General features: G+C 41.3%; 1 protein-coding gene across 5 annotated transcripts in view; it reads left to right on the top strand.

Moving 5' to 3' along the window:
- The window catches only part of ZRANB3 (zinc finger RANBP2-type containing 3), a 593,631-nt gene that overhangs the window by 417,471 nt on the left and 151,840 nt on the right, over positions 1-24,320 (top strand). For all 5 annotated transcript variants that reach the window (XM_029605377.1, XM_029605376.1, XM_029605378.1 and 2 more), the window contains 3 exons: positions 722-1,220; positions 15,975-16,199; positions 23,142-23,233. In XM_029605377.1, the coding sequence (XP_029461237.1) occupies positions 722-1,220; positions 15,975-16,199; positions 23,142-23,233 (816 nt within the window). The remainder of the gene's footprint in view (positions 1-721; positions 1,221-15,974; positions 16,200-23,141; positions 23,234-24,320) is intronic.

Genomic DNA, 24,320 nt, shown 5'->3' with positions numbered 1-24,320 from the left:
ATTTTTTAACTAAATTTTAATCTGGACTATGGTGAGATAAACATTCATTAGATAAGTATTCAGATAAACCAGGCATAAAAAAGGTATATTAGATAATCAGTTGCCAGTTATAGTAGATGTCATATAGTGATGTACTGTCAACTGCTTATTGGGGTGCTTAAACAATTTTTGTGCTTACTGTGAGGTGATCTATTGCCATAAAATTATTTGACAAGGGCTCCCAGAAGTCCCCTTCAGTACATCATTGGAATTATATTTATTCCAACACCTTTTATATACTACATTATAAATTGCTTGAGATTTTTTTCTTTTGTTTTTGTTCAAATGTTTTATACTTTAGCCTCTCATTTAAAAATTCCAATAATTGCATCATTCCACATTATAAAGTAATTCATGCCAAGTAGGTTAGAGATGAGCTTCAGTGTTGCATATGAGTTTAGAAAGCTGTATTGCTCCTGTAATTTGTTTTTCTCATTCAGAATGGACATTTTTTCCATATTTTAAAGTTATCATACAAACACAACAAGAACAAGGCATTCTAATAAACTGCAATGTGTCAGAACTCCAATTTTGTATGTCTTTTTGTATGTGAATTTATATAAATCATCTGATTTGAGTGAAAACTAAAGTGAGCTCTGCTTCACCAGAAAAAATAAAAATAGATGTAATAATTTTGGTTGAAGTTTTATATTAATGGTATGATTATTCCTTTGTCTCCTAGTTTGAGAAAGAGAAGCAGCATGATATTCGTTCCTTTTTCTCACCTAAGTCTGATGAAGAGAAAAAACGCAAAAGGATTTCTTGTGCTTCACCTCCAACTTTCAACCCAGAATGTCCTGAGATAGAGGACCATGAAACATCTCCTAAACCAGCACCAAGAAAAGAAGCTGGAGATAGCCAGTCCCTCTTGGACTGCAGAGAAATAATTCATGTGGATGCCACTTTCTGTAAAAATAATACTGAACCTCAAGCAAAAAAAGTCAAATCCATAGATATGCATACTCAAAGAAATTCCATTAACTTAAAAAGAAAATCTTGGAGTGACAAAAGTAGCTCCATGTTTACAGAGTTGGGATCTCAAACAGTTTCTGAAGGCACGCTGCCCATTTCAAGTAAAATGCAGCTTTCCAAAAAGCACTGGAACTGTTCTGCTTGTACATATACTAACAGCTCATTATTGCCTTATTGTGAAATGTGTGAGAGTCCTCAGGGCAGCAATGGTAAGTACAATGTACACTGCATGATAGCTTGCCTGAAATGCGATGACAACTGTTTTATACAAGCGTATGGGAATAGTTACTTCTTCAGGTTGTACACAGAGAATGCTAACTCTACATGGCAATAGATCTGTAAAGTTGTCTCCTTGCTAAAACTGAAACGTGCAAATTTCTGTCAAGCATTTGTATCTGAAAGCTCCTGCAGCATGATATTAATTTGGCACAAATAGACATTGCTGATTAATGTCAGCAGGATGTGAATTCAATGGGCAGAAGTGGAAGTTCAGTTTCCATGGCAGCAAATATGGCTTGCAGTCAGAACTCAGTTTCTTTTCCCCGCAGAGGATATATTATGAAAAACTCAATTATAAGATTCCCTCTTTTTTCACACCCTAATCATGCATTACAGCTATAGTAATTACCTGGTTCACAGGTATGTATACTGTAAGCTAAAGTTTCCTGACTACCAAAAATTGTAATCTGAAAACATCTTGGATTCCCTCCATTCTTCATGTAGGTCTCCTCTCTAAAACTGGTTATTTAGAACAAAAAGTATTAGATTTGTGATTAAAAAAATAGGCCCAATGCATTCATGCCTAGTATTCGGTTGTGTATCATACACATACTTTACTAAACTTGTGAAAAAGTGTAATTGGATGCTTTTCCATCTATGGAACTCTTAGGATGGAGTAACAGGAAAATCTATTTCTTTAGCATTTCTCCATTATTTTTAGTGCCAATGTTAAGTTAAATATTTTGTGTATTATCTTTCAACTCGCATATTATTAGCTCCATTTCTGAATGTGAATTTTGAGCAGTAGAAATAAATATAGTGAAATTAAAAGATCTACTGGTAATTTGCAGTAGATAAAATCATAGGGGCAGATTTTAAAAGCCCTATGCGCGTAAATCCAGCTGGATTTACGCGTGCCAAGTCTATTTTGCATAGGCCCGGCGACGCGTGCATGTCCCGGGGCTTTGTGAAAGGGGCGGTGTGGGGGTGGGACAGAGGCCTCCGGCACAGTGGTCATGCCAGGGGATCACGCGCCGGCACTCGGCCAACGTGCGCAATCTACGCCTGCCCAGAGGCAGGTGCAACTTCCAAAATAAAGGTTGGGGGGGGTTTAGGTAGGGCTGGGGGGCGAGTTAGGGAGGGGGGGGAAGGTGGGGGGGCGGAGGGAACAGGAAAGCCATCAGGGCTCTCCTAGGGCTTGGCACGCGCAAGGTGCACAAGTGTGTACCCCCTTGTGTGTGCCGACCCCGGATTTTATAACATGCGTGCGGCTGAGCGCGCATGTTATAAAATTGGGCATAGATTTGTGCACGCCGGGTTGCGTGCACAAATCTACACCCGCGCATAGGTACTAAAATCTGGCCCATACTGTATGTAAATGTATATCATAGCCTTATGGAATTGTTTATCTTTAATAGCAAAGTTCATATTTAATGTACTTGGAAGCTAATAAGCTAATTTTTTTTTTTTAGAATAATTCGCTCTATTCCTGATTTTACGTTTTTATTTACCTGAAAAGCAAAGATGATGTAACGTTTGGCTATTTACGGGATGGCCCCGTGAGCAGCCTCACTTACCCTGCGCTCACTCTACTCTAGCACCGTGGATGCCGCCATTACAGGCCCTTTGAGGCTGACTTCCCTAGGGGTGCTGCTTATCGGCTTAAGAAGGTTCCATGGCCTCAAGCTGGCACTGATAATGTTACTGTGGCTTGGTATTTAAATCCCAGCCCCACTCCAGACCGATGCCTTAGTAACAGGTCCCCTGCAGCTTTGCAGTGTGTATTGCTTCTCCGGATCTTGTTGTGTTCCTGTTCCAGTCTTGTTCCTGTTCTAGCCTGCCTTGCCTCGTCCAGTCTACCTTGCCCCAGCTCCAGTCTAGCCTCGTTCTTACCTCCTGCTTTGTCACATCCTGGTCCCTCGTCTGCCTGATTTCCTGGTATTGATTCCTTTGTACCCGAACCACTCTTTTGCTTACTGCCTGCCACTGACATCTGCTACAAAATCCGACTACGTCTTGCTCACTGCCTGCCCTGACTCTTGGCCTGAACCTGGGTAATTGTCTGATTGCTGCCTGCCTGACCTCAGGCCAGCTCTGGATTCTCTCTTTCTGACCATTCTTTGGGACACTCATCTAAGTCCTGCCAGCACCTGGAACCCAAAGGCTCAACCTGCGGGGAGCAGGGCTGGTATAGGTGAAGGTCCAGCTCAGTCCCAGTCCAGGACGTGTCCGCTAGTTGTCAACATGGGCCTAGTGGGTTCACCTACTAGGCTGCTTCAACCAAACCACAGTACAAGGGCTCACAATCATGAGAGATGTATTTTAAACCACCCCTTCCTTTGCTTTCTGCCATACCTGTCCAGAAGAATTGGGTTTAGTCCTTCATCTAGTTGATGGAGGCCAAAAACATTCTTTTTTTTAATTCTGTGATATCACTTCTACATATGGTGTGTGACAGTTAAAGCCAATATTCTGTGCCTCCAGTTAATGGGAGAACTATTGATTGAGGGAGCAGTATTATTGGTCTGGCCTATGATTTGAATTGGAAGGAATCAGATATTTCTACATTCCAATAATAAAAAGTCATCAGAAATTTCTTCATTTGGGCATAGCTGGGAAATGGTTACAGTTCAGAGCACACAAAAATAATTCACCAAAGTAATAGTGGTTTTAGCAGCATGTCTAAGAGAAGAGTTGATACTGGTTCACCATACCTGGATAACTATTTAATCAGCATTACTACACTAAAGAATTCTAATATCAAAAAGCATGGCTTCCTCAAAACAAAACAAAAAATACTTGCAAGTTCAATTCATTACTTACAAAGAAAAATGCTTGTATCCTCAAGTATAAAAAAAAAAAAAAAAAAAATCCCTAGAGATTAGGATTATATGCAGTTACTGATCCTGTAGGCAGCATCTATAGATTTGGTACCTAGGTTCAGAGCTGACATTGGGGCTGATATAATAAGCAGTGCTAAAGTTGCTGTGGGTTTGTGCTCACAGTTTCCTGCGCATAGACTGTACAGATATGTAATAAGGGTTTGGTGAGGAAAATACACGTGTACAAACCTGCTTACAGACCCGCAGTGGATTTTGTGTGAGCAGATGCAAATAACATATAAAGGATAACATTATCTATTCACAGTCAATGCAAAGAACCGCTCTAGCAGGGAGAAATGCTAGTGTGGTTTTTTAATGTGGGTTTTTTAGCGTCATGTTTGATTGAGAGTGGAGGGGTGGAAAAGGATGGGGAGACTAAACAAATGGAGTTGCAGAAGGAGTCCTTAGTAAGTGGAGGTGTATGAAGGGGGGAAGGGGTGAGGAATATGTAAGGATCGTTGATTATTTGTCAGAGGAGGGAGGAAAGGGGGTGGGGGAAGGCCAAGGAAGGGGGAATTTGGCAGGAGTCCTTAGTGAGAGAAGGAATAGGAAGTAGGGGAGGGGGAAATATGTATGGATAATTGTTTCCTTTCTAGAGGGGGAAGGAGATCAAAGAAAGGGGGGTGTTGAAGGGTGTCCTTAGTGAGAGGAAGTATAGGAAGGGAGGGTGAGTGAGGTATGTGGAGAATATGTTAGGATTTTTGCTTTTTTCACCTCTTCCATGTTCAGTTTTACCTGTCATTTTACTGGTCATCATTTTTCACAGCTGTTAAATCTCCACTGCTTCTTTTCAAACCCCCAAAACCCCCATGCTTTTAGAAGGGGAAGAGGGAGGGGGAAATAGATGAGCGGCTAGAAAAGGAGTAGGACATGGGAGTGCTAGGTGAGGCAGTGATTTGGGGGGAGGGAAAAAATGTTTTGCTCTTATATGGGTGAGCAAGAACCAAGATGTTTATTGGGTATCCTGCACACACATGTGCGCTTACCATACAAGATTTGCACACTGTGTGCTGATGCAGGTGTGCGCACACTCAGACACACTTCCACATGGGCAGAACTTCCTGTTCTTCATGGGTGTGTCACCACAATTCCTCCACCAGTGTGCCAGCCTAATTTCACCACCAGGGATGCCCCTAATGGTGCAGAATGAGGAACATCTCTTCCCGTGCACTGGTGTGAGGCGAACCTTCGGAGGAGCAGAATTCCCTGGGATGACCTCTAGCAGGCCTTCAGTAGAGGAGCTTCCCATCCATGTGGGGTAAGCAGTGCCTGGGGTTGGGGGTTCTATGGGCTGGGGGTGGAGGTGTGGGTACTTAATTCCTGCGGTAGGGACTCTAGGGGCTGGGAGTGGGAATGTAGTGCATGGCGTGGGTACTTAGTGCCTTGGGTAGGGCTCTAGGTGCAAGGAGTGGTAATATAGTGCGTGGGGTGGGTCATTAGTGTCTGTGGTGGGAATCTTGTGTATGGGTTGCATACTTAGAGCCTGGGGTGGGGGGTGAGGGCTCGAGGGGGTGGGTACCTAGTTTCTGGCATGGAGCATGAGGGGCTGGGGTGGGTACTTGTTGTCTGGGGTTGGACTCGAGGGGCATGGGGTGTATTCTTAGAGCCTGGGATGGGGGCTGGATGGGCTGAGGGTAGGTAATTAGTGCCGGGCTTGAGAGGCTGGGGTGAGGGCTCTAGGGTTCCAGCATAAATGTTTGAATCTATAATGTTATTTATATCAAAAAGCATATTTTGATTTATATAACATTATACATGCAAAATTATTTATTCAGGTGTTAAATTTTGGCCAGTTCTGGCCTTGATTAATACATCTAGCCAATATCATATATTATTAGTGCCTGTTGTATGGTTTTCATTCTCCAGAAAAATGTCCCTTCTATGTATTCCCACTGCCTGCTCTGCACAGCTACTTTAATAGTGACTAATGATATCAGGGCCCTTCAAGGAGGTTGCTTGTGCATGTGTACTTTTGATACAGGTGACATTCCATCTCTTCTTCATACATTAATGGAGAGTAAAGAACCATGCTACCCATTTCAGACATCAGTAAGATACATGACAACAGAGATCACAATTATTTATTTATTTATTTATTTATTTATTTATTTATTTAAGGCTTTTATATACCGACTTCCTTGATACAGATCAAATCAACTCGGTTTACATCGAACTAAGCAGAACTATAACCAGCAATTCAACAAGAGACGTTTAGAAGGAGCATAAAAGTTACATTATAACAAGGTTGCCTTAACAGGGAGAAGGAAAAAAGAGTGGGAGAACGAAAGATAAATAATTATATACAATAAATTACTATATACAATGGAGTATGGGAAGGAGGCAGAGGCCAAACCTCATGATAAATTGTGAGCGAGCTTAGCATTTTGAGTATTTACATAAGTGATATGATGATTCTAAATCAGGCTGTAGAACTAGTATCTGCGAAGGCTCGGCAGAATAGCCATGTCTTTAGTTTCTTTTTGAAAGTTAGTAGACAGGTTTCTTGCCTGAGGTCCGGAGGCATGGCGTTCCAGATGGAAGGTCCTGTGATAGAGAATGTCCTGTCTGTGATGTTTGAGTGGTGAACTATTTTGATTGGGGGAACATGTAAGGATCCCTTTCATTAGTTTGTGCATACTCAAATTTTTCATCCATTTTCTTCTTATAGATTGAGGACCTAAAGAACAAAGCCCGGTGGTTGCACCTACATAAGAGGAGGTGGCTGGACCAGCTTTGGGCTCGGTGGGGCAGGGCTGGAGGTAAGTTTTTTCTCTAGCCATTAAAGCCATATTCAGTCTGTATACGTCCTGTTTATAGCAGGATCCACACATGGGCCCACAGCGCTGCATCACCCTGTCTCTGCTTTCAGCTGACAAAAATCCTCATTCACATATACTCTGACCTATCTGATAAAACCTTCAAGTTCTTCACAACCACTATAACATTTCTTTGTATACTAACTTTTACAGGCCATATCCAACACTTATATTCAGTCTCATGGTGCTGGATGCCTTGCTATGTAGCCCACCAACTATCGCTTCAAACTCTGTCATCGAGTGCAAACCACCATCCAATGCACATGCAAGGCAGCATCAAACAGCCTGTTTATTTTGGTAACCTGAATATCAAAGGTATTTTCTATGGGTTAGGCACCACATACCTATTAGATTTTCCCTTCCCCTACATTTCCACTAGAAAAGCTATACCCTCTCACAGATTGGGTGCACATGAGAAGACACAATATTTTTGTTCTTTTCACAGATGACATATCGTCGCCAGAGGAGGAACAAGAGCAGGAGGCTGGCGACTCACCAGTTCCAGGCCCTGCCAACGCAGGTGCCACCACTGGGAAGGAGCTCCTCCCCACCTCAGCCACCATCTGGAGACAAAGCAGCGGTGGCAGATTGCAACCTCCAGGATGCGCACTCCAGGCCATAGCACCCTCTCCTCACCCCGTAGAGCTTCCTCCCCATTTTCACCAGGCCAGTAGGGAGGGAGAGGCACAGATTGGGCAGCCTTTGCTGTCCAAGGTAGGCCTGCATCATCCTCTTGTTCTTCCGTCAACATCTGGCGGTCTGGCTGGAGAACCCGTCCCATCGTCTGAAGCATCCACTCCAAGCAATGAGCCTGTTTCTCAGCACCAATTTGTCCAGGTTATCCAGATGTTGGGGGAGGAGCTGAGGGCAAATCGAGCAACTCTTGGGGGTCTTGCATTTTTAATCATGCGCCTAGCAGTAGGAACATACAAGAGTTCTGCTGGCCTTAGCTAGGTGCATCAGAGTATTTGAGGAAGACCCCTAAATCTGTTGTCACTGCCCTCCCTACTGTCCCAGTCCCTTTTTATTTTCTTGTAAATAGTTTATCTCCTTAGTTTATCCCTCTGTCCTTTATTTTATTTTGTATATATTTTTTGTAAAAGTGTTAAGAATTTATCAAAAAAATATTTTAGATTTGTAATAATGTATGTGTCCTTTATTTTGTTGGACTTCAGCACTGAGGAGGGGGAGACAAGAAGGGGATTAAAGATAGGAGTTTTACTGAGAGGAGAGTATGGGGGGTGGGTGGTGTGATGAACACAACTTTCTTGTCATGGGGGAGTGGGGGTGGTGAGGGGGGACAGAATAATGATTAAAGTAAATGTAAATTGTTAAAAAATAAAACAAATTCATATTTCAGTCATGTCAGATTTCGCTACCTAGTGAGGCGGGGAGAGTTGGGGGGTAGAGAAGATATGAAGATCCAGTCTTGCGTGGGGGAAGGGGTGGGAGGGAGCGCAGGTGGAAGGGACTTGGGAAAAGGAGTACCTTTTAAGAATGAAATAACTAGAAAATGATGGACAGACCCTTAAAAGAAACAAAAGTGGAATAAATGCAATTTGTTTATTTATCCAAAAAAAATGGCAATGGTCAAGGAGGGAAAGGCATTCAGGCATGAGAAGCTTTGGCACGAGAAGGAAGTGCAGGAGCCCAATCGCCATGTCCATGTACAGCAGCGACAAGCGATGACAATGACATCCACCTGAAAAGGGGGGGTAAAAAAAAACAAAAGCATTTAGAAATTGAGAGGAGCAAGTCTTGCACAGGAGAGAAAGGGAGGTTGGGGGAAGACAAAAGAAGAGGGATTCGTTGAGTGAGCAGCTAGAGAGAGGAGTGGTAAGAAAGGGGTGAGGGAGAGGTTAGATAGGAGGAAATTGTGAGAAGCAAGTCTTGCAACAGTGACGAGCAATGGCGACATTCTTTGTGGAGCTGCCATTGATTTAGAACCATGCACTCACTTTATCTACTGCTTGCTATCCTGATCACCCCCTCTGCTTCTTCCTCTGCGAAGGTGGTTTCTTTGAGTGGCTGAGCTTTTGCCGGAGGAGTTTTGCTGGGCCAGAAAAGTAGCATTCAACTGCCTAATTGCTGCATCTAGGTCCTGGGTTGCAGTATTGATGCTTTCATATAATCTTATTTCTTGCTGTCTAGCTTGCCTTCGCATTTTTCTTAATTCTTTGCACACCTGCATAATCTGTGACTAGACAGCCCTCCATCCTGTTTTCCAGTGCCCTGTATCTGCTTTGCCTAGCAATGAGTTCCAAGGCCAGATTCTCCATAAAGGTGTGCATGGAGGTTAAAGATTTTGCCCCTCCTTGTGGTTAGCAGAGGTCTCTTTGGCAGCAGGGGACTCGCCACCCCCAGCATCGGGTGATGTCTCCAACCACATTAGATTGAGCTCAACATTATCATTCTACTCTTGCAAGAAATCCGTTGGCTCAATGAACAGCATTACTGATGCATCCTGTAACCCTTCTGCTACATTTGTTGAATTTTCTGCCTCTGCTTCTTTCTCCTCTACCACATAAACCTCTTAGCAGGCTCCTCCACCTCTACACTATGCCCACAGATCCGTCTGCAGCCTCAGTGTCAGTCCCTCCTGTATGGACCCCTGTGATGAAGCCAATTTGGAGAGTGGCCCTTACCAGGTCCTCTACCTCTTAGTTGCACATCACATGGTGGCTCTCTTCCTGTCTGGTGCTTGGACCTTTCTGTCTGGTCATCTTGGCTTTTTCAGCCAATCTGGTGTCACACCACTGATGCTTTAATTGTTCAACTGACCTGTTTGCCACCAACATGCTGCTGACATCTTTGGATATACTCTCCCATATCCTTCTCTTTACCATTGTGGAAGTCTTCTGTCCAGACAGTGCATTGTACTTCATACATCTTCCTGGCAAGCAGATCCTTTTCTTCCTCTGTGTTATGCATGCCGCCCGCGGCGCTGCCCTCTCACCTTCTTGTACAGACTCCAGCTCATGGTTCCTTTTCACTGGTAGCGGTGGGCTGCCAGCTCAGACCGTGGGTCGCCTCTGGTGCCTCTGGCTCTGCCATGGTCCCCAGTGTTGCCAGTCAAGATTCTTTCAAAGGGTCCGCGGCGGGAATCTGGCCGCGACCCCGGTTACTGACGTCAGACTCTTCAGCATATATAAGCTCAGGCCTCGCTTCATAGCGTTGCCTTTGCAACAGGTCTCGTACTCCGAGTACTCGTTGCTGATAGAGAATCGTCTCTACGTTGTGTTCCTGTCTCCTGTGGTTCCCGGTTCTTGTCTTCCTCGTTCCTGCCCTATCTATGTGTTGGACTGACGTTTTGGATTTCGACTTGGCTTTGTTTGACTACTCTTCAGCCTATCTCCAACCCCGGGCCTTTGCTATGTTTGACTACTCTTCAGCCTATCTCCAACCCTGGACCTTTGCTATGTTTGACCACGCCTTCCTTCTCCATGCCCTAACCATTGCCTTGATTGACTACGCCTGCCTTCTCCATGCCCTGACCATTGCCTTGATTGACTACGCCTGCCTTCTGCGTGCCCTGACTATTGCCTTGATTGACTACGCTACAGATTACTCCGTGTCCAGAGTTCTACATTGCTTGCCACGACCTTCGTTTGCCGCCATGCCTGATTCCAGCCTGTCATTGACGCCTCCTCCAGCCTATCTCCTGGACGTGGACTTACAAGGCTTCGGCCTTTCTTTGCTTAGGCACCTCCAGTTGCCTCCTGTTCCATTGGTGCCTGAGTTCCTGTACCGAACCCTGTCCAAGATAGGACTACGCCACCTGTTGACTGCTGTCTCTGGGCTGAACCGCCTTACTTCACGAACCAACCTCGAGGCCCACCTAAGTCCTGCCGGTCCCGGCACCCAAAGGCTTAACTCGCAGGGAACAAGGGCTGGTATAGGTGAAGCTCCAGCGGCCTCTATCTTCAGCCCACTCCACCTGCCGACGGTGGAAACCCGTAGGTCCCTACCTACAGGTTGCGTCAACCCCACTTCAGCCCAAGGGTCCACCTCCGATGCAACACTCTGTAACGTGTGCCTCCCTCTGCTGTCTTTTCTCCTCCTGGTTACTGTGGCTCCCTACCTCCCTGGCCACTGCACCCTCTCCCATCTCCTTACCTTTGCTCTATCTCCTCCACCTGCCTTCTTTTCCCTCCACTCCTACCCCCCCCCCCAGCTGCACCGTTACACTCTTCCACAATCCTCTCCTACCCCATCTCCCCTCCCTGACTACACTCACCTGAGTCAAACACCACACTTCTATCCATGCTGTCCCCAATCACCCATATGTCTTCGTCCTCAGACACACACACCCTCTCCCCATTGCACTGCATTCTCAGAGCAATGACAAACTCCCACGCCGCTCTTTCTTGCCTAGAGGATGAAAACACAGACAACAAGACAATAACAAAGCAATGCACATCCAAGCTCCAGTCATAAATGAGGGGAAGGGGAAACAGCAGTAAGTAAACTGCACAAAAAATACAACACTCATCAATTATAATAATAAGCTCCCAACCTGCCACTAGCCTCTGGACACCTACTCTCACAAATTTCAAACTACACTCACACTAGGCTAATGTAAGGATCTTCTTTTTAGACTGAAAGGGGAGTGTCCTGTGATTATCAACATATGTGTATAGCAATCACAACTCTTTGAAGATCAGCCACTGTACACCAACCAATGAAATGTGCTACATTTTCCCACTCTCCTATATACAGCCAATGTTGCATTTCCCGCGCTTATCAATGCAGCCAATACAGCAGGTGCTACTTTTCCTGCTCTTCCAAAAACCAGCCATTATCGCTGCCATGTGTTGTGAATTATCACCTTTTAATTAGAAAAATGTCTTCTTATTCCAGGATCAATAATTTCACTTATAGAAAGGGAGATAGCTGTCAACCCGAGACATGCTGACAATTATTTCCTTAGGTGCAGATTATCCACACGGATTTTTGGCGCGGATGCAGCAGCTTATTACACAGGGCTTTTCTTGCACATATGTGCACAGGTTTCTTCTTTTGTTTGCGAATTTGTTCATGCAAATCGTTTTTTGGGGGGTTTTTTACATCCCACAAAGGTGCCAACCTTTGCCCCGCATAGTGAAAAAAACACACAGACAACTAGTGCCTGTTTCTTCATGGGTCTTATTACTTCGGCCCCATTGTCTCCAGATTTCTCTCCTGTCACACAGGAAGCGTTGATCTCAAAATCATCCTTTTCCTTTGAAAACAAATCTGTTGTTATAGGTTTAAAATAAAAGAGTAATCATGCTAGCTCCATGACAATGAATTTCAGTAGCAACAGATATAAACTTCCCAGGCTGGGAAGCTCTCTGTCTTAGTCACTTTGTGTTCGTTCCGTGATCTCACATAAAAATATCACATTCATTTATCAGAATTGAAAACAGAGAAACTAGTTTTAGTGTTATACCACTTTTTTCTGTATCTGAAGAGCAAAGTGAAGAGATTTCTATGTGACATTTCTTCTACAGAGGAATATATAATCAAGCAAATGGAACTACTGCAATAGTTTTATTAGTAGGTGGTATAATCATTTATTACATAGACAAATTGACTTACAGTCATAGGATATCTAATTTACAAAAACATTTCCTGAGCTTTATATTGAGTGGGTAGAATTTACAAGCTGATTTCCAAAGCCAAAATATTCTCTACACAGGTGATGAGGAGCTCTTTAAAGAAATGTGTCTATCCTAATCCCAATTAGCATAATACAAAGATGATGCAGTTTTTTCTGTGGAAGCAAAGCAGGAGACATTGAACGGATAATTAAACAATTACAGACTTGACCGAAGGGGAAGTTGAAGTATGTGTTTCCCTCCATGGCCCCTTGATGAGACCTATTTTAACAATAAAAAATAAAAGGTTGATTTTAAAAGCCCTACGTGCGCCAAAGCCAAGAGATACGCGCGTGTCTCAGGCCGACCCGCACCATGCAAATTTTAAAAGGCCTGCAAGTACATGCATATCTCCCAGTATGCACACAAATCAAAACTTGAAAAAAAGGGTAGGGAGTGCTCTGGCCAGAGCATGAGTGGGACATGGGCGTTCCAGGAAGTCTTTGAAATCTGCATCGGGGTCCCCAACTAAGTATTAAAAGAAAAAAAAACTAGGCAAGTCAATGGGGTTTTAAGGGTCGAGGGTAAAAGGGGAGATTAGGAAATTTGATCCGTTAATTGGATGAACTGGGCAAAAGGGCTATTTTGTTGGCGCGCGTATCTAATAAAATCACCCCTCCCCACTTACGCGGTAGAGCCAGCATTTGCATGCACATGCTTGCAGCCATATAAAATTGTGTGCACTTGTATGTGCATACAGCTGATTTTATATCATACACACATATGTTAGAAAATGTCCGTGTCGCTGGGTATGAGCCAGCATATGTCCGCGTGGCTGTTTGAAAGTTACCATTTCCTGGGGTACTAGTGACATCGGTTTGGCTCAAGTCGCCTTATATGCACATCCAATAGAATTAAGGTTTGATCAACCTCTAAATTGTCTAGAAGCCAGAGGTCTTCTAATCTAAGGCACATTATCATTGTAGTATCAGTTTCCAATTATATCTTACAACATGACTCTAGAGAGGTTAAATTTAATTAATAAAGGCTTTTTGTCCTCCTTGCTATCATCCCTATGGTAAACAAAATATAATAATAATAATATTAATAATAAAAAGATCACTTCCTTTGCATATATTCATGTTTGGCATGAAATAAAAAGTTTGTTCACCACCAGCAATTGAGAAGTAGAGACTATAGAAAGACTAAAGTAAATTCAGTTTAGTCAAGGTAGATAAAAGCAAGACTGAAAATCAGCAGGAGTGGAGAAATCTCAGTCTTTCTAGGATGGAGGAAAAAGGATGAGGATAGGTAAGGGAAGTAAATACGTGGAAAATAGATTTAAATATTTTTAATTGCCCCTTCTTTCCCTAAAACAGAGCAAAAAAAAAAAAAAAGCTGAATCAGCTTTAAGAACAAAAAGTTTAAACAAAAAAATAAAGCGCCCCCCCCCTCCCAAAATGTATAAAATATATATTTTCCTTGGTTCCTGAAAAGTTTTGACTGGCACCTAACTTTTCTAAAGATTTTTCCACTACTGATTATGTACTAGGAAGACAGTTTTATGCTTATCTTTCATGTGAAATGGAGCTAATATAACTCCTTCAGGAGCATTTGAAAGATGGGTCTTAAGAAAACATGATCATTATTACTCATTTGTATAGTTTGTAACAGATATTCACAACACTCTACAGAGACATGTAAGAGACAGTCCCTTCTCCTTGGAGCTTACAATCTAGTCAAGACAGACAGCAAGAGACATAGGCAAAAAACAAATAGGAGGTTTTGAGTTAACTTGCCATGACTGGGAAAAGCTAAACTAGATTGGTTATAGGTGGCATTTAATGAGAAAGGGGCAACTGTACTTGAGTAAAACTGCAAGGAATGAGGTTTCTTAAGTAAACAGCCATTTGGGCATATAGGTGTGATTCTACATCCTTAACAAAAAGTTTTAGTAATATTGTACTGAAACCCAAAACTGACACCCAGACTGACCTGTATTTCATGCTTGCTTTACAGTTCTGTGCAGTTGTAAACAATCCATTAGAAACGAGAACAAGGGATAAGAATTAAAGTCGCAAAAATGAATTAATAGATGGGGTTTAAATTGAGGGCAAAGCTACAAGATTTTTGAATCAAAAAATGAGCAGTAGCAGCATAATGAATGTATAGTAGTTAGACAGCCAATGTTTTGAGGAATCCATAGAGATGATGAGATGAAAATTGTAATAACCTAAGAATGAAGAGACTATTGCATGATAAAGGATTAACCAGTGGTGTTAAGGAAGATATCAATACATGCAATTTTACATAAATGCAAGTTACCTTCTGCTAATGATAGAGATGCAAGGTGAAGTTACTTGTTTAGGATTTTCTATGATGCCTATATTTTCAATGTGTGAGGGGGGACAAAGATGATAGAATTGACATGTTAGTGTATAGAGCTATGTGGGATGCATCTCTTAGTTCTCAAGAAGAGCATTTTTATTTTTAAAGTGCTTAAAGCTAAAGGAAATAATTTTTTTTGAAAGTTCTGTTCATAGTTACAGTATAAAATGCCCTTTTTGTTTTTTTATTTAGTTCCAGGGAAAATATTAATGCTTAGATTTTGAAAGCTCCTTCTGCTCAATTCTTACCATCATTATAGCTCAAAGTAAGTTGGGATGCAGCTTTTCTGACCTTCAGCTGAACCCCATGCAGGCACCATATTGATCATGCAAAGCCTTTAGCATGCAAGTGTAAGGAATGTACATGGATGTTTTAAAACAAGACATAAATCTTTTATTACAAAATAAATATGAAAATTAAAGAACCTTTGGAATTCCATTGAAAAGAAGCTCAAGAACCAGGTAGTAGCATAGGTAATAGTTTAAAGAATCTGGCTAATGTTGCTGCTTAAAGTAGTAAGAAGTAAAGGCCAAAGGCTAGCTTGGAAATGTTTTAAAACGTGTGAAAGACCTGTTGAGGGATTCATGAAAGTATATAGCTGCTATACAGATGGTAGGCTGAATTATGTTATATGAACTTTTATGCTGGTAATTTTGTTTTATTGTAAATTTATAATGCACTCTAAACCTGAAGGCTTTCGTAACTGAAAATAATACACCAAAGTGAGTTAAATCATATCTCTGATAGATTGATAAGTACTCATCCTTCCACTTTGCCCTATTTAGATTTCATATAATAAACTAGAATGTGATGGCATTAAAGAACTAGGAACCAAGTAATAAAATTAAATCTTTTTTTTTCTTGAAAATGTTCATAATTGCAGTAATGATCAATGTGTTTTTTATCAATCCAGCAGTGATATTCTAAAGTAATACTAGTGCACTCAGTATCTCAGTAGTGTAGCATTGCTGTGGTGTGTATAATCGCTATGTCTCAATAATAAAGGCAATTGAAATAGTTGCTGTTCCCCAGTCTTTAAATAAACTTTGACAATCAGCTGCCTTCTTGCTTGATTTCAGGTTCTCAAAACAAAAGACAAGCAAATAATCCTGACTGCTTTCAGGATAAAAAGGAAAATATAGCATATGATGCCATCAAAAGCAAGTGTCTGACTGTTCCAAATTCAGGTTGTGAGGAAAGGGAGTTCTCTCAGCCAGCAACAATAATTTCTGAAGAAAGTGAATGGGTGGAAGCCATTACCTCCATTTCCAAATCAAAACACAGCAAGATGGAACATGAAAAAGGTTGAAACAGATTTTCTTACTAAAACATCATTATAAGAATGTACTGCATTTTTAAAACTGTTCAGTTTGTAACAAAAAATTTATTGTGATGGAAAGTGGTTGTTTCATAAATCTGAATCAAGAATCCCGGTTACCCCTGTTCTTAGTTCTAATCACGAACAAACTACCATCCATCTATAACTCTTTAATTATCTTTGTCTTTTCTTTAAACAGTAAGAATTTTTGTCCAAAAAAATGGGAAAAGCCCACCACTCACAATCAACTTGTTTAAAAATTTGTAAATCCTTCTTGCATCGATGCTAAACTCTTTACGTTATAACCAAGTCCAAAAATACTTAGCTCCATACGCTGATCGAATGGCTGAGAAAGAAATCCACAGTAGCGCTGTAACCTCAACGTGGCCAGGTTTCGAAACAGATTCTTCTTCAGGGGAATCCGCTTATCCCAAACAGCATCTCAGCTCATTTTTAAAGTGCCTGGTTTATGCTAATTATTTCCGCTCTTTCATTTCTCAGCGCGTCCCTGTAATGCTGCAAACATTATCAATAATAGTCAACATAGGACTTGCCGGAAATACCCTTGATTGGTTTACTTCATTTCTAAAAGACAGGTTTTTCAAAGTCACCTTTAATAACGTCTCATCTGATCCCTACCCTCTAGATACAGGAGTGCCACAAGGATCTGCCTTATCTGCCATCCTCTTTAATATTTATCTTCTACCACTCTGTCACTTCATCTCCAATCTTGGCATCACCTTCTTTCTTTATGCTGACGATATTCAACTACTTATCCCCATAACATCTACCATTGAAGAAGCAATATACCTCACAGTAAAATACCTCAATTCAATCAAAATTTTTCTCAACCAACTAAAACTATGCTTAAATATGAACAAAACCGAATGGATCTTAATAAAAAGAAACTTCTCAACTCATTCTTCTCAAATTCCCTACATTCAAATCGACAACTCCAACATTCAAATGAGAAATCCAATAAAGGATCTTGGCATCTGGATTGATTATGATCTGAGTCTTAAGAATTGCATAGCTATAAAAACGAGAGAAGGCTTTCATAAACTCCAGATCCTCAAACATCTCAAACCATTACTGTACCCGAATAACTTCAGAACAATTCTTCAAACCCTCATTTTCTCAAGCCTAGATTATTGCAACGCAATTTTCTTAGGACTACCTAAATCCTCCCTAAAACCACTACAATTACTTCAAAATGCTGCTGCACGAGTGCTCACCGGCAAAAGGAAGTTTGATCACATCTCCCCAACCCTAAAAAACCTTCACTGGCTACCAATTTCACAGAGAATTAAATACAAATCCTTAACCATCCTACATAACGAAATTTACAAAGACAACAATTCATCTCTGGACAACATGATTGCAATTCACAAATCACCCCGCCTTCAAGGTCTTCTGACAAATTACAGCTAATTATTCCTCCTCTCTCATCTGCGAAACTATCCGCTACCAGACATAGAGCCTTCTCTATAGCTGGACCAACAGAATGGAACTCTATCCCAGGATACCTAAGTTCCATCAAAGATCCCAAAACATTCAAAAAAGAATTAAAAACATGGTTGTTTAGACAATCATTCACAGACTGATATGATCAATATATATATCAATATCAACCTTCATCTTGAACTCTAATACTTAATAAGTTTCTTCTAAATGAAGCCTTAAATTGTCTCATTCTAACATGTTATACTCTGCTGCTGCCGAGATGTTATATCTATGTTTGTATTGTATTATAATTTATAACCTGTTCATTGTATGAAGTTGTTACACTGTAAACCGGGGTGAAGGCACTCAGCTATACTTCGGTATAAAAAAGAATATAAATAAATAAATAAAATGGCGAACCTAAGTTCCCATTCACGGCGACCTCTTTTTAAAGGGACACAATCCTGTGACCACCTATTGATGTCACTGTAGCCAACCTTCTCATTCAAAAACCAGCACAGCCAATCATATCACAGCAATGACAATCAATCAACCTGGTCATTCAATGCTGCAGGAGTTTCTGTATTCAACTTATGAATCCACAGCTGTTCTTTATAGTTGAGTAGGACCGCTAGATCTGCAAATGGAGCCGCACTAACAACTTTGTCAATCACAGTCCACTTCAAATCTGCAAAATTATGTCCTTGTTCGATACGTACGTACAAAGCGATCAGTCAAATTATGAATGATGGAACACAGATCCAGGATCAATAATAAGACGCATACAGCACCATTGGTAGGACACTGTATCAAACAATTGGGCTTTAAAAATTCACTTTTAAGTTAATTGTGGCAGACCAAGATGAGTGAAGAGTAAAGAAAAATTTTATATCATTGGAATACAAATTATAGGAGACACCAAGTTGCCCAAGAAAACAACAGGTGAGTTAAGCAAATATTAAAAGGTGCAGCAGATTATGCAGATCCTTGAGGTACTCCAGAACTGATGGAGAGCCATATTGTTCCAATGATTCTTATCTGCTTTGAGCAGTCAGAAATGTAAGAAGAAAACCAAGAGAAAACAGAACCTGATATACCCACTTCAGAATCATGATACAGTAAAATGGTATAATCTAAAGTATCAAAAATTGAGGAAATATCTAAAAGAAAGCCACGGTGAAAAATGTCAAGACTAGAAGTAAGTAGAGATTCAGTACTGTGATAACGAAGAAAGCCAAATTGATTTGGTCAAGGACTGAATACTCATCAACAAACTGAGTGAGTTTCAAGACAGAGGATTCAATCAATTTGGCAAGGAAAGGAAGTGAAGAAACAGGATGGTAATTTGATAGATTAGAAGAATCTAATGAACTATTTTTGAGTATAGGAGTAACTGAAGCACATTTAAGGTGAGTAGGTAAAGTCTCTGTAGGTAGCATTAGATTAGTGGTATTACCTAAGATGGGAACTATTTCAGTTTGGCAGCATTTTAAGAGGGTAGTGGCACAAGGATCAAGAGAACATGTAGTAGTAGTAGCAGATTAGATAAAAGGTCCCCCAAACATATAAATTGCCTGTCAATACTTGATGGCACTTTAAAACCAAAAATGTTTATCTTATGATCGTTTTCTATACCTTATTTAATTGCAGCAGATTTTCCTTTTATAACTGTCATATTTGGGAGCATCTGCTAAGCACTGCAGGATTGTAAAATAACTCAATCACACCCCACATGTCTTTTAAATATAACACTGGACTCATAGCCAATCACTGCTACTGTTAAAAAAAAAAAGAAAATACACACAGAATGTGCTTTTGATTTTGTAGGATTCCATAACATCTATCAAACACTTGTTTACATAAGGGATTTCTATAAAACATTCATACAAGGGGATCCATCATATATTGTTTGTATTGCTTTAAATATTCACAAGTGAAAGGTATTGTCCATAACGTTGTTACAATAAGTGAAAAATGTGGCATAGATAGCTGCAACATTTTTATGAATAAACAAAAATTAGATATGCTTTTGTATTGACTTTAAAATGTAGTTTTAAATTATTTATAGATATAAACAACCAAGTATATAATAGCACTGTGGAAATGGCATTAGCTGAAGAAAGAACATTCTCTGCATTACAAGCACAGCAACCGAAGCAATTTTACTCCTCCTCAGCATTATTGAACCTCTGTGAAAAAGCCTTAACAGGCTGTGTTGGAGTGTGGTACAATACAAGTGATGAGGACTGTTTAGAACATTGAGCAGTGGATTGTTGTATAATTTTAGAGACAAAATTGCTTGGAACGCTGAGGTGTGCTGTATAGTATAACTGACACGATTATTCAGAACACTGAATAATTTAGAATGTTGACCATTTAAAATACTGATTGCTTAGAATGCTGATTGATATTGACATAATTTAAGATGTTTAGAATGCTGTTTTGAAAGAAGCAATGGGCCGGAATAGGCCCAGCGATGTGCGTAAAGCCCCGGGATGTGTCTAAGTCCCGGGGCTTTACTAAAGGGACGGGGAGGGGGTGGGGCCTGAGGCCTCCGGCACAGCGGCAATTTGCTGCTTTGTTGGAGGATGTAAGCATAATCTTTAAAAATAAAATGAATTAAAAAATGGTTTGGATATTGTTTCATAATTGCTATATATGAAAATTTCAATAATAGTTTTAAACATCTTTTTGTAATATTTTACTTTTATGTGATTTATGTAAACATTAGATGTCTAGAATTTTTAAATTGATTGACATTCACAAATATTACAGGCTAACTAACTCTAAATTAACTTCAGTTCTCTGACCTCAACATAATTAGGAGTAAAAGTTTTTCTCACCTGATTGCTAAATAGTCAGTGCTTGAAGTCTGTCTCTCTCCGTTGGCAAAGAACCTTTGTGCTGGGCAGGAATACTCAATGCTTTGATGCAAGGATCCCCAGTTAGCATCTTTTTAAACACAGGCAGGGATTCAGGTTGGTCACAGCAGCAAAGATGCAGCCTTTGTGTAGAAATCTTTTGATCTATTGGTGCTATCTCTCAGGTATCAATGGCCGCTGTCCGTGTCAGCTGCTCTGATGATGGCGGCTCTGATGATATTGACTCTTGTGTTGAGGTTCTCTTGTTCCTGGATTTACTTACTTCATAGTAAGGGAACAGACATAGAGCATGCACAAGGAGGATGGCCAAGCACAGCTTTTGATTGGTGGATTCTCCTTATTTTTGGAGAAGTTAAGAGTTTACCTTAGCATATGGGACTTCATAGTCTTAGGAATGTTTGCAGACAAGTAATATCCAATCCATGTTAAGTTCTTTTTTTTTTTTTTTTTTTTTTTAAAGGCCAGAAGAAACAGTTTGGGGTATTGTTAAATAAAGTTTATATCCTTATTTTATTGTAATTTCTGCATTTTCCAAAAGTGGCCTCTGTGTTCCCCTGAAAAGATTGCAGAATGTAATGTGATTTCCCCTTATGGGAAGTACTAGAGAAGGCAAAAGAGCAGGGGAGGTTCCGGCTAACAAAAGGTTATCTTTTGGTCAAGGGGTGGTCCTGAATTTCTTGACAGACAGACTGGTTCAGCCCCTAGGGACTGGGTTTTAGAAAAGGTATATTACCCTTAGGGAAAGGGTGGGGACTTTGTAAATGATAAATCGCAAATTACTGACTCTACAAGAACACTGTCTAAGAATACTGTTTGCAACCCATCTCAAGAAAAGTACAGAAAAGGGCAATAAAAATAATGTAGAGAATGAAATGGCTCCCTTACAGGGAAAGGTTTAACAGCTTAAAACTTTTCAGCTTGAAGAGAGATTATTTAGAGGGGATAGAAGTTTACAAAACCATGAGTGGTGTAGAGCAAGTAAACAACAAACTGTTATTTACTGCATCAAATATTATTAGGACTAGAGAACATTCCATGGAAATAACCAGTTGCAGATTTAAATCAATTTTTTAAAAGTATTTTTGCAGTCTTCAGAATTTATTGCTGGTCAGTGTTGTCAAGGCAGGTAGTATAATTGAGTTTATAAAACATTTTGACAAGTTTCTGGAGGACAGGTCCTTAAGCATTTATTAGCCAGATAGACTTGGGTATCTTCATTTCATTCTTCTGAAGTAAGCAATAGGAAATTGACTTTGGTCTTCTGAGTTCTTCTGTGACCCAGACTGGCTGCTTTTCAAGACAGGATGCTAAGCTTGATTAACCTGTTAGGATCCATGAGTTAGTGGGCCCTTGTACCGAGGTGAGGAGCCCCACTGGGCCTCACAGTCGGGAGGCGAGGTCTGTAGCAGCAGATGGCACAGCCCAGGGAGTATAGAGAGAGCAGGAAGCTGGAGTGTGAATACAAATGCCAGAGTAGGAACTCCCAGTGGTGATGTGCAGAGCAGGCCCCGAGGAGCGGGGAGTGCAAGGCAAGGTATGGAGGAGTGCTGAGGGAAAAACCCCAAGGGGCGAAGCCACGGGGTGAGTCAGCACAGGAGGAATGACGTAGGCTTACTCGAGAAGCGGGGAAGACCCAGGGGTCTCTGGCAATGCAAGAGGCACTACCCCGAGGAGCGGGGAAGTGTGAGCACAGTCTCTGAAGTTGAAGCAGAATGCTGCCCCGAGGAGCAGGGAGCGTGGCGAAGTCACTGAAGTATACAAGGCGCTGCTCCGAGGAGTGGAGAAGCGCGGCAAGTCACTGAAGTACACAAGGCGCTACCCTGAGAAGCAGGGAAGCGCAACACAGTCATTGAAGTAGAGGCAATGGCCCGCAGAACAGGATACACTTACGCTGAGTCTCCACAAAGCAGAGTAGTAAAGGCAATGGCCCATAGAGCGGGGAACACACGCTGAGTCTCCACGAAGCAGAGTAGATCCAGAAGTGGCCCCGAGAAGCGGGGAAGCTGGCAGGCAAGCATCCGAGGCGCAGGGCCCTCCGAGGAGCAGATAGCCAGAGACAGGAATGAGCCTCCGAGGAGTGAGTAACTGAGAGTGTCTCACACCAGGAGGTGCAGGATACAGGAACCACCGTCCGAAGAGAAATCAGCAGGATTCAGTAATGAAGGAACTCGTTGCCAAGTCGATTAGAACCAAGCCCCAGTGGTGCTTAAGAGTCCAGGGCTAGTGATGTCATCAGGAGGAGATGCCCCTGAGATTCCCGACCTGGCGTCCTTAAAGGAGGGCCATGTAGCACGTGCTTAGGAAGGCCCAGAGGAGACATGGCGGTCGGCGGCGGCCCTGCCGCCCTGGAAGGTCCTGGAACAGGGCAATGTGCGTCGGAAGCGGCTAGCCACAGCCGCGAGTTCACCCATGGAAGAGAGGGCGGCAGCACATGAAGTGAGTAAGAGCAGTCGCAGCCGTCTGCGACCGACGGTCATATATTAACCATTGATCTGTCTTAGCATAGCTCCAGCAAACTGCAGTAACATCAGTAAGCTAGACTTTTTGTCATTGTGCTGTTTCTCTATGATATTAACATGTAAAAATAATAACTTTTCTTTTAGGGCAGTTGGACAATTCAGATACTTATCCAGTGTACGATGGTCTAATGTTCTGTGCAAGTAGGAATACTGATAGAATTTATGTCTATACAAAGGTAGGTATACTGGTGGATCTTTGAAATCTCCATGTATTGCATAATTTTAATTTAAGAATTGTTTTCTATTTAGTTTACATTTTTTTAAGTATAAAAAACGGCAAAAAAAAAGCTAAAATGTAAACAGAAAAGAATACATATCCAGTTGGTACAGAATGGATCTTAAGAAAGGATTGAAGTAGGAAAATAAAGACATTAGAATTCTTATTCAGTAGCAGTTAGGTGCTTGAAAAAAATTGCAAGAGGAAATTTCACCCTTATAATGAAGGAAACTTTTCTTAAGTCCAATGGGATAACTTTCAAAAAGATTTACAGGCTTAAAAATGGATTTTACATGTGTAAATGCGCTTTATCCATGTAAGTGGGCTTTTGAAAATTGTTAATTGATATGCCACTGAATTGTACATAGCTGCTTTCTTGGGTAAATACTTTTGAAAATTGCTCTGATAGGGTCTGATTTAAAAAATCATTTACACGCTTAAAATTGGGTTTTACACATGTAAATGCACATTACCCATGTAAGTGATCTTTTGAAAATTGCTACAATATATGCCATTGAATTGTCCATAGAATATTCACATGTAAGTGCACTTTACGCATGTAAATGCCTTTTAAAAATTGCTATGATAGTATGTTTTCACACGTGTAACTCTTTTTAAAATTCACCTGGGTGTGTGTAAATGCATTTTTAAAAGCATAAATGGGCTTTTGAAAACTACTCCCTAAGTATTTGAAGGTAGATTTTAAGAGTCGTGCCCATGTGCGCGCGTTTGCCGGCACGCACACATGAAAACGCCGATTTTATAATATGCGCGTGTATCTGTGCGTATGTTATAAAATCCACTATCCGCATGCACTATTTTATATCAACACGCGCATGTGCACGTGAATGCCATCTCATGTGCGTAAGTGGGATTTTAGTAGACGCGCACAGCAACGCATTAGGGCTTATTTTCCGGTTCCCTCCCCGTTCACCCCTCTCCTAAACCTCCCTACCTAGGTGCTTCCCTTCTAGCGCCAACCCCTAAAATCCCGCTGACTACCCTAAATTTTATTTTACTATTTACCCACAGTCCATAGCAGCAGC

The sequence above is a fragment of the Rhinatrema bivittatum genome, chromosome 6 (genome assembly GCF_901001135.1).
Source record: "Rhinatrema bivittatum chromosome 6, aRhiBiv1.1, whole genome shotgun sequence".
NCBI classification, from domain to species: Eukaryota; Metazoa; Chordata; class Amphibia; order Gymnophiona; family Rhinatrematidae; genus Rhinatrema; species Rhinatrema bivittatum.
This window is presented reverse-complemented; position numbering and strand designations above follow the sequence as displayed.